At 52.9% G+C, this 10,708-nt stretch overlaps 1 protein-coding gene across 1 annotated transcript; it reads left to right on the top strand.

The window, feature by feature from the left end:
- The first annotated feature begins 2,246 nt into the window (after nt 1–2,246).
- LOC128919473 (uncharacterized) lies at nt 2,247–5,550 on the top strand. Its single transcript, XM_054224785.1, has 4 exons — nt 2,247–2,297; nt 2,862–3,206; nt 4,782–4,942; nt 5,473–5,550. Exons 1-4 carry the CDS (start codon nt 2,255–2,257, stop codon nt 5,548–5,550), a joined length of 627 nt encoding a protein of 208 aa, XP_054080760.1. The 5' UTR covers nt 2,247–2,254.
- The last annotated feature ends 5,158 nt before the right edge of the window (nt 5,551–10,708 follow it).

The raw sequence follows: 10,708 nt of genomic DNA, 5'->3' as shown, positions 1-10,708 counted from the left end.
CAAGAACAAGAACAGTTTCACTCCAGTTTGACTCCTTAGTTTAATTCATATTAGCAATATTGGGAGCTCCTCAGCAGGGTTGGCAGTCCCCGCTCCCTGCCTCTCCAGGCCAGGACACAGTTCCTTTCCCCAGTATTAGAGAGTTCAAAAGGATGGGGATTGCTTTCTGGGCAAGGAGAAAGGATGAGGGTTCTTGTCCACCATGTGCTGGCCATCCCTGAGTGGATCTGCTTCCAAAGCACTATTGATGTGTCTGGGATGGGACATAGCCCTCTCTCATGCCCAAGCCAATGCCAAACGTACTTGTGCTCTTCACAGGCGTGGTGCTGTGCCCGGCAGGGGCTGAGACCTTTTCCCAAACAGGTCCTGAATGAAAGGAACACAGAGTCTGATATCACTGCGCTGTGATTGGAAGAACAGACTCTGTGGATTTCATAGGAGAAGCCAAAGAACTGATGACAGCTTTGATGTTCATGCCCATTATGAACACTAGTGTCGGTGGTGTCTGGGGTGGCACACGGTCCTCTCTCATGTCCATGTCAATGCCAAATGGGCTTCTGCAGCACATTGACCTGATGCCATGTCAGGCAGGGGCTGAGACCTTGGATCAAACAGGTCCTGAATGAAAGGAACATGAAGCCTGAGGTCACTGGTGAGTGGAAGGACAGACCCTGTGGCTTGCACAAGGAAAGCCAAAGAGCTGACAACTGCTTTGGTCTTACAGCCTACAAGGATCTTCATGTCCCACACTGGAATCTCAGTCTGAGTGCCCAGCAACTGCCGCAGGAGGGTACAGACATTAGATTTGAGGCCACATCCACCAAAGCCTAGTGCTGTCCTACAGGGTTTCCAAAAGGGACCCTCTTTCCGACACGGGGTGTCAAGGGTGTATGGAGTTCCTGAGCCCATCTCCCCTCCCGAATGTTTGTCTTCCTGGACTCAGGCCCAACCAGGAGACAGTGTGGCCAAGGCTTCCCCCTTCCCTTTCATGTACTTTGGTGAGCTCATTGCCAGGGAGCTCTGCTGGGACAGCTCAGCCAGGGATGACTTCCCTCTCTGTGGAGCTGCTTCTGAGCCGAGACTCTAGTGTAGTTGAGGGCAAAGCTCATTGCATTCTCAGGAGGTGATGAGCACTGTGGACAAGAAAAGGCAGTGGAGACGAGTATCTAGAGTATAGCAGGACCTCTGACAGCCTCTCCTGTCCTTTTTATGACCTAATTGGAGGTAGTTGGGCTCAATAAGAGGATGGTAAGGTAAGAGTGGAATGTCGGTCAGAAAGAGTTGTGAGCAGTGGTGCAAAGCCCAGCTGGCAGACACGACCTTGTGGGGTCCCTCAGGGATCAGCAGTAGCACCAACACTTCCTCGTGTTTTCATGAACAGTAGTGGGAAGGTCAGCAATTCCTGCAAGTTTGGGGATGACACCCAAGTACAGGGAAGAGGCAGGATACTGATCTCTGTAAGCCAAATTGTTCCCAGCAGGTCCATGAAGTACCTGTTTCAAGGAAACCGAGAAGGTGGCCTAGACTCTGGAAGTGCCCAATGACAGGAGTAGAGGTAATGGACAGTAGCTGGAGCATGGCAAGCTCAAATTCACTAACGTGCTAAACAAGTTGAGAACAGGAATGGATTTCCCTGGGGGTTTCTGCAATCTCCATCCTGAAGTGGCCTGATATAATGGGAACTATTCAATGCAGGTGTTGGTCTAGATGACCTCTGGAGATCTCTTCTCACCTACATTCTGACACTGGGATTCCCCACCACCCCTGCCCTCCCTGACCCCTGCCCACCCATGGGCACATTTGTCCTCACACTCCCTCTGCCCCAACACAACTCCTAGGCATTGTGCTGGGGCTGCAGAGCAGCAGCTGAAGGGAGGCTCTCAGCCTCCTCACTCCCAGCTGCAGGAAATGAGTGGCTGCTGGTTCCAGCCCCTGGGCTCGTAGAGAGCTCTGGGAAGCTGGTGCATGTGCTGGACCAAGGCCCCTCTGAAGTGCCAGGCTGCCGCTGGCGCTGTGCAGGCTTCTTCTTGCTGGAGGACGGGGAGAGTCCATTTCCCAGTTGGGCAAAGTGCTGCCTGTGCCGGGAAGAGCCCCTGAGCGCTCTGAGCCCACGTGAGCCCCCGAGTGGCACCGGTACAGGGCTGAGCCCCGGGGTGGAGTTGGTGGAGGAGGGGAGGGGAGGGGAGGGGAGGGGGCGGAGCAGCCGGAGCAGAGAGTCGGGGCTGGCGGCGGGTAGCGAGGCGCGAGCGGCGGGATGCGGTGGTGCCGGGGCGCAGGGCTGGCCGCGCTGCTGCTGGGTGCGTGGGGCTGGCGGCCGTGGATGGGGCCGGGGCTGTGCCCGGCGTGTTCCCCGGGGAGCCCAGCACTAACTCTTCCCTCTCCTTCTTCAGCCTCTCTTTCCCCCTCCTGCCTCTCTGCCATCATTTGTGCCTCCGAGTCTCCTCTTGCTGTTTTCCCGATGTGTTCACCATTTCTATTGGTAGACCTGCTTTGCATTCATGTCCACCTTTGCATGCACCCTTTCCTTCCCCTGTGCATTCTGCAGTTCTTATTGTCCTCAATATAGCCCTCTGTCCTTTGCTGTAACACCCACTTCCCCTCCTGGTCCTCTCTTGCCATCCATCCATCCATCTGGCTTTTATCTAATCTCTGCATGCATAAATTTCAATGTCCCTCCCTGCCTTCTCTCATGCCTTCAGACACCCACACCCGGGTCACTTTCCATTCGTGTTGATAGGCCCATGTTGCCATCTCTTCCTGACCTGTGTCACTGCCACTCTTCCTGACTATTTCTCTGTTACAAGAGCCATCAGAGCTGGACCATCTTTAAGAGTTGTTGTCCTTTCGTTCTCCTTTCCCAGCAGCAGCTGCAGGAGGAGCCCAGGTACAGCAGCAGCCGACGGTAGAGACCCCCGAGGGCACCGGCATCAACATCAACTGCTCACACCCCAATATTCAGGGGAACATGAACGTTCAGTGGTATCGTCAGCTTCCAGACCAGGCACCGCATCACATTGTGACAGGTTTCACCGGAGATAAACCAGTGCAGGTCCCGCCGGGGCGGCTGTGGGTGTCGGCAGACCGCCGCTCCAGCGCCCTGTGGCTCGCCCGGCCCCGGCGCGGGGACGGGGCGGTGTATTACTGCGCCCTGGGAGACACGGGGAGAGGAGCCGGGGCTGCGGCCGGGCAGGAACCGGCGTGGGCGGGTCCGGGCGTGTGTGTCGGGGCCGGGGGGACAGCCCCGCGCGGGCCCGCCAGGGGGCGCTGCCGCTCCGCCGGCCGGGGCCGCCTCGCCCCAACCGCCCTCTCGCCCCTCGCTGCCTCCCCTGCCCCACCGGCCCCGACAGCGGCAACCCCGCACTCCTAGCGGGACGCACACAAAAATCCCCCGCCACACTGCCGCCGCCGCGGGGGCAGGAATCGCGCACGGAGCACTCGCGGTGTCTGGCGGGGCCCGGCAAGGAGCGATGGCAGCGGCCGGCCCCGCTGGCTCCCGGACAGGAGCCGCGTTTTCCCCTCCGCACAGGGCGGCGGGCGGCAGAGATCCTCCTGCCCACGGGCAGCCGCCCAGCCCTCGCTCCTGCCGCAGGGACCGCCCACTGCTGCTCCACGGGCAGGGGCTGGGGATCTCTTCCACCCCACTCATGTCTCCAGGCTCTCTTAGAACAGAAAGACACAACTGATACAGTGTGTGTGAGCCGAAGCAGGCAGGATGCAGGAACAACCACAAAAGCACAGATGAAAGGCAAAGAACAAGTTTAATGTCGATACCTCACAGACCAGATATTCTCCGAAGCAAGATCCAGGTAGAGACAAGCAAGCAGGGACCGTGAGCATCGCGGAGTGAGAGAGAGTCCTTGTTAGTCCCAGGGACATGGTGGACATGGGTGGGTGCAGGGTTACCTTCTCTCTCTCCTGCAGAGCTGGGTGCAGGACTGTGCAGCTGGCTAGGTGGTGGGTGTCAGGAGAAGTTCTCGAGGGATCCCTGTCCCTTATATGGACACTACTCAAACCATGGCTCTTTTAAGTCTCTAGAGGGCTGCCTTGTTGTAGAGGTCGGGGGACAGGCCCAAAGAGGCCTGGCTGGAGCAGGAGGGCGAGAGTTTTGCTCCACCCTCTGGGCTGTGGTTTGGAGGCCTCTTTGATCGGGCAGAGGTAGAAGAAGAGGTGAAGGTGCAAGCCTCAGGTCCCTCATGCTCGTAGGGCCCTGGGCACCCCCTGAAGAGAGAGCGTGACACGGTCCTGATTTTCCTGTCAGCCCTGGTGGGACTGGCTGACTTTGGTGAGATGTGACTTTCAGGCTGGGGAGATTGAGGCAAGAGTTTGTGCATCTGGTGGTGGAAGGGAGGAGATGTGAGTGCTGATGCCTCAGAGTGTTTCTGTAGGGAGATCAAGGAATGCATATGGGTACAGCAAATAATCTGGGAGATGTCAGGAGTAATGGGCATCAAAGGAGGAATAAGACCTCACCTGAACTTTGCAGCTGCTCAGCATTCCTGAATGTGCTGCTAATGCATATTAAGCCTGAAAAGAGGGAAAGGTGCTGGGGAATGGACCAACATGGCATAGAGCAGCTTCTTTGCTCCATGTATTGGATACAAAGCTACCAATCTCTATAGGGATGGCTACAAACAAGAAGCTGCAGAACAAACAAGGGCAAACAGCTCATCATTTCTGAGGCAAGGAAAAGTGAGATGGACAGTGGGGACAGTGAGCAAAGGGATGAAGTGATAGACAGGTCCATTGGCAAGCAGAGCTGAAAGCTCTTTCTGGCTTTACAGGTCATGCCCAAAAGGACTCTGTGCTCCAGTTCCCAGCAGAAATGACCATCCAGGTGGGACACAAGGCAACTCTGAACTGCAATTTCTCCACCCGCGATTCCAATCCCTACATCTTCTGGTACCAGCAGCACCAGACCCAGTCCCTTCAGATGCTGCTATGGGTGAGCAAGTACAGAGCTCGCTTGCATGGGGCTCTGAGCTCACCCTGCCCAGCAGTGGCACTTGGGGCTCTGGTGAGGATGGGCCTCTGCCTCCCCAGCCTGTGCTGCTGTGAAGCACATGCCAATGTGACTTTTACAGCTGTGTCTAGATCCAGGGTCTTTGCTGGTGAATAGAACCAAGAAACCTGACTTGGGGCAGTCCCATTGGAGGCTAAACCATAAAGAAGCCAAACCAGGCTTGTAAATGCCCTCTGCTTAAAATAGCTGGTACACTGGTGTGAGTCCTCAGGGCAAGTAACCTATCAGCTTGTGTGCTTCTTCCCTTTCCCTGTGGTTCCACTGATGGCCACAGCTGGAGAATGAGTAGCTCTGGAAGGGAAGAGCCCTTCCTTGCCCTGCATCTGAGTGTCATCAAGTGTAAAAGACCCATCAGCCAGATGCTGAACAAGATTCTCTGGTTAAACCCTTCCTGCACTCATCCACTGCCAGAGAGTGGTCCCACTCTTTTTCGTGTCTCTTCTCCTTCTCAGGAAAACCACCAGTGCTCAACTGGGAGGAACCCCTATGTCCCCGAGTTCATGCTGGTTTCTCTGTCCAACAACTGGTAACCACATCACAGTGATCTCATTTGCTCCCATAGGGAACACAATGGTTGCTCATGAAGCATCATCCACTTCACCTGAGAAAGCCTAGGCTAGATTGTAGTTGTCCTAGTGCTGCTGCAGGATGGCCTGCCTCTCCCAAGTGATGTGGGTCTGCTCTGCCAGCCCTGTTGCAGGCTTTGAATGCCCCTGTTTATCTCAGAGGGCTTTAGGCAGTGTTGATGGGGAACTGACAGCAGCCTTCAGTGTCCCACACTCCTTTGTGTCTCAGGTCCCTTGGACATTTCCGGTCCTGCTTTTGATTGCTCTCCAGGGCTGCAGAGTGCTTCAACACTCCACAGACACAGTTCTCCCCCAAAAGCAAGGAATGACAAACAGTGATGGCTACCTGAGGACACACCCAGGCTCAGGTTCTTTTCTCCAGCCTCAGTGGTCTGTCGCAGCGATTTTCCCAAGTGCCCCTGAGAAAGAGAGCACAGCTGACAAGGGCGGGCATCAGCCTGTCCTTGGCACTGGTGCCTGGGCCTGGCTGAAGGTCTAAGAGCCAAGTGCCCAGGACAGGTGGACACAGGAAAATCACCTCCAGAAGCACCACTGCTTCCAGAAGGGAGGAGAGGATGTTCAGTATGGATTCAATCATCTCAATGGAGAGCTCTACACTCAGGTGAAATCAGTTCCACACTGATCTTAAAGGTGTGTCTGCCATCTTGATGCCTCCTCTTTCTGAAGTGGTCACATGGACCCCCTTCAGTGTCCTTGTGCAGAAAGAAGAGCTTTGAGAACATGATGCCTCAAATGAAACTTGGAAGGGGGAAAAGCAAGGGCCCTTTGGAAGTGCTGACGTCCTCCCAATGAGTGTGAGGAGAGAGTTGCTGCCCAGCCAGCCTTTCACAGTTATGAAGTTTGGGGACTTCGCCAATCTCATTGAAGGGTTTCCACAACAGAGTCCAAAATGGGTGGAATGATGGATTGTTAAAAACTGATGTGGAGTTTCAGATGTGGAAATGTCCTGACACATCTAGCATGAAGCATAGTGATTTGCATATTTTTAATTAGAAAGAACAAAGTACCTCCAGATACTGGATAGGGGGAAGGAAGAGGAGTGTGAATTTTGTTGACTGCCTTCAGAGCATTAGAATTGAAGCTTCATTGATCATCAGCAGAGAGAAATAGACACTGCCAAGCCTCAGTTCATCCTGTCTCATACACAGCAGGCAATCCATGCCTTCCAAACACCAGTTTTTCTTCTGTTGACAAGGGGGACTAGACAGCTGGTAGACTAGACAACACACACACATACACACACTTATACAGGTCTCTACGCATCTGGAGTTAGTTGAGAAGACTCTCGCCCAAAGAGAAGCTGTCTACACTGTCCAGGATCACAACACAGGTGTTGGACTTGCATCTTCTGCAAGTCCTGTGTCCAAGGCATCAGTGTGGTTGAGGGGAGACTGATCTGCATTTGGTGGGAAGGGGAGATGCAGCTGATGAGAGTAATGTGCCCAGCTTCAGCCTTTCCACCCTTCCACCACTATCCTCGAGTACCTTGGACATGGGGTTTCACCACAGGATGGGTGTGCTTGGAAGGCTAAGTATATATGGGCTTAACCTTGGTGAGGATGGCAACTTGGTGACAAATGACAGGTAAAAGGTTGACATACCCAGTCTCTATTTCACCTAACATTTTACTGGTATGGTTTCTCCTCAGGCCAACCACATCCCTCACCCTCCCCACAGACTCTATGGGAATGAAGCAGCACCCACAGTAGAAGAATAAGGAATTAAGGATCTTTTACTACCATATGGACAAACACAAGTTCATGGGATCACTTGGGATCCAAGAGTGTTCAAGGATCGGACCGGGCAGCCTCTACTCAGTCCCTGGAAAGAAGATGGAGACAATATTCTCAGGAACCTTCTCTAAATGCATGAAAGGCAAGAAGGGAATTGGGAGCAGCTGACATGGTTTTACTGAGGGCAAATGATGCCTCACCAACCTCACTGCTTTCCATGAGGAGCTGACAGGCACTGTGGGAAGGGGAGGGGCACTGCCTGGGGTGTACCTTGACTTCATCAAGACCTTTGACTTACCCTCATGGGTGCACACACATGCACAGCCATATGCACACCGAGGTATGCACACTCACAGGCATGGAGATACAAATATGTGTGCTGTTGGGGAATTTTATTGTACCAGTTGAGGCAAATGAAACACATGCTTATGCTTAGATTTAAAAAAAGAAACCAAACCAACCACCAAATGATCAATGTATTGGCCAGAGTCCTACCACCATAAGCAGTTCTACAAGGAGTCTGGAAATATGTGTCAGAAGCCGATTCCTTACATACACTGGCAGCAGCACCAGTCCTGTGAATGGTGCATGGGACACCTCAGCCTGGCATTGGGTCGATCCCTCAGCACCAGCTCTGCTGCCCAAAGGTGGCCACTCACCATTCCCATTCCAGGGTTGGTACAAGACAATGCTGCAGCTGTTTCTCATCTCATCACCAAGGGAAACTGCTCTCCCTTCCAGAGAGTCCTTCTGTCTCCGCATTCTTGCTTCCAGCCACTTTATCCCCTGCTGCATTTGGGCCTTTGTGCCCTTTGTGGCAGGTCATTCCTTGGTCACAAATTACCACTGCTGAGCAGTTACAAGTTGAATTTCCCCTTCAGTGCACGCACAAACACACATGAGCACAACCACACACGTCAGCTGACACACACCCAAAGAGCAACTCATACCTGTGCATTTATAACGAGGTGTGTGCACACACATTTCCAAAGGAGCCCATGTCCATAGCAACATGCATGGCCACTCCCCCCACCAACAGGTACACACAGATATTCACACACACACATGCTTATAGGTATGCGTGCTCCTGCGTGCTCCTGCACACATGCATTTGCATACAGATTACATTCATGCTCCTCTACACAGATGTACACACACCTACGCCCGCACAATTACGCATACGCAGAGCAGTCACACACATTCATGCTCTCCTGCATGAAGGCACGTGTGTGTGCTATAACACATACACACTTATGGACACAATTGCCCAAACACACACACACACACACACAGACCATTTGTGCACACTCATATTTGCATGTGTGTTACACGTGTGTGGGCTAATGCCGACATGAGCACAGCCAGAGGAACATATACTTGAGCACAATCATGCACACGCTCCACGGAGAAGCAGGACCCCTGACAACAGCTCTCAGCCCCTCTAGAGGACTCCAGGCAAGTCCTTCAGACCCTACAGGTAAGGAACAAATGAGACACTGTCCAGCCCCATCACCTTTAGTGAGCTCAAGGGTGTGGCAGGGGTTCAGTCAGCTTCTTTCTCACTGTAAGACACAGCGAAGCCACAGCAGAGTCGAAGCTGTCATGGCCTTTCCAGCCATTGAGCCTCTCCACGTCTCAGGTCTGCGTGTGAAGGAAAAGATAAAAACTAGAGAACATCCCCATTCCTGCAGCCCAACAAAGAATTCCCACATTACAATCAAAAAAAAAAAAAAAATCCTGCAGTGCTGGAAGCTCCTGCCTGGCCTTGTTGATCTGCTCAAGGGTCTGGGCCCAGCCTCTGCCCTTGCAAAGGGAGCAGTGCCACAGTGACACACTCATGTGGCAGCAGAAGGGTATGTCTCTGGGACAAGCCAGCCTCCCCTCAGGCTGCAGACACTGAGGCTGGGACATCAGAAGTGATAGAGTAGTGAACCTGTCTCCTTGAAGGGAGGAGGGAAACACTTGAAGGGAAATACCCTCTCTTCAAAAAGCAGAGAAAGGCAGAAGCAACATTCATTTGCAGAGCAGAAGAAAACATGGTTTGGCTACCCTGGGAATGTTCATGCATTCTTGATATTTTCCCCAGTTTTAATAGCTGTGCTGGCCTTTTTTCCTCTTGTGTTTTGCATGCAGGTGCAGGGTGTGTCATTGCCTGTAGCGAGAGGGTACTGCCTGCAGAACATAAGGGTTCGTTCCCACTCATGCCAATCCCTGGCCTCATTCCTGTCCCCATGCTGAAGAGGGGATGCCCCTTCCCTGGGCTTGTTTGCTCAAGGGAAGGGGGATGCCATCATGTTCACCCGCTCCCCACCCCAACCCTGCACCACTTGCTGCCCACACCCCTTTGTGCTGCTGCACCTGCATCTCACACAGGGCTGCTGCTTCAGCTCCAAACATCCCCACGTCCACTTCAAGCATGGTACTAACAACCAAACACAGCACCAATTTCCCTTTTCTTTGCTCTACCCCCATGTTTCTTGAAACATGTTACTACTTCATGTGGGCTGGGACATTCAGCAAATTCCTCGTCAATTTTCCAATTCACCAGGAAAACCACCTAGGCCAAGTGTCTTGTGATGGCCCCCCATGACTGTGTGTGGGGCCAGCCAGGCATTCGGTCTGTCTCTTCTTCACTATCCTTTCTCTGCAGGGGCATTTCCCACTGGGACCTGCCGACTAAACCAAATATTTTGCTGCTCACTTGTTCTGATACACAGAATAAAGTCACTCAGACTCTGAAAAGTATCCCTTAAAATGCCAGTTCTTAAACTAAGACTATGAAGAAAGAGAAGGCAGTATAGAGGATCCTATGTCCTTCGGATGCTGGAGCCCTATGTGCTGTCAAATCGGCACCTCTAATCAGGGCACAGCATGCCATGCAGGTCCTGCCCGTGAAAGGGTTACCCCATTCCAGTCCATCAAGTTTTAGAGGATTTTCATAAAAGAAAACAGCTCTATTCATCATTTCTGCTTTCAGACAGAAACAATGTTCACACGAGAACCTCATACCGTATACTTAGATAGAGGCAAGGACATGCAGGTAGTGCAATCACTGGCACCGAGCAGGAGCTGCCTACAGGCTCATCGGTTACAATCGAGTGGCTGAGTTTGTCCTCTGGCCAAGGGATTTGTGCAGCACAACACGGCTGTGAAGTCCAAGCTCTGCATGTAGCACAGCACAGCAGAGGCCAGGGCCTCCTCAGGTTACATGGATCATTAACTCCTTGATGTACGGTGATCTTAGTATTAGGGTGACAGTACCCTGCCAGTTGTTTACTTCATGTGAAGACATACCAACTCTAGAAACTCCTCAGAGCAGCTTTCACATCTGTCCTGGTTTGAGCTAAAGTAGAACCAACTTTCTGTTC

This window comes from Rissa tridactyla, chromosome 19 (assembly GCF_028500815.1).
Source record: "Rissa tridactyla isolate bRisTri1 chromosome 19, bRisTri1.patW.cur.20221130, whole genome shotgun sequence".
In the NCBI taxonomy this organism is placed as follows: domain Eukaryota; kingdom Metazoa; phylum Chordata; class Aves; order Charadriiformes; family Laridae; genus Rissa; species Rissa tridactyla.
Note: the sequence above shows the minus strand (reverse complement) of the source record. Positions and strands in the feature narration are given on the sequence as shown.

Bases quoted from the DNA above. Each gene is read 5' to 3' on its own strand.
- LOC128919473 (XM_054224785.1), top strand. From the start codon at position 2,255: ATGCGGTGGTGCCGGGGCGCAGGGCTGGCCGCGCTGCTGCTGG. The intron at 2,298-2,861 runs GTGCGTGGGGCT...CTCCTTTCCCAG, and splicing joins GCTGGCCGCGCTGCTGCTGG to CAGCAGCTGCAGGAGGAGCC. The intron at 4,943-5,472 runs GTGAGCAAGTAC...TCTCCTTCTCAG, and splicing joins CCCTTCAGATGCTGCTATGG to GAAAACCACCAGTGCTCAAC.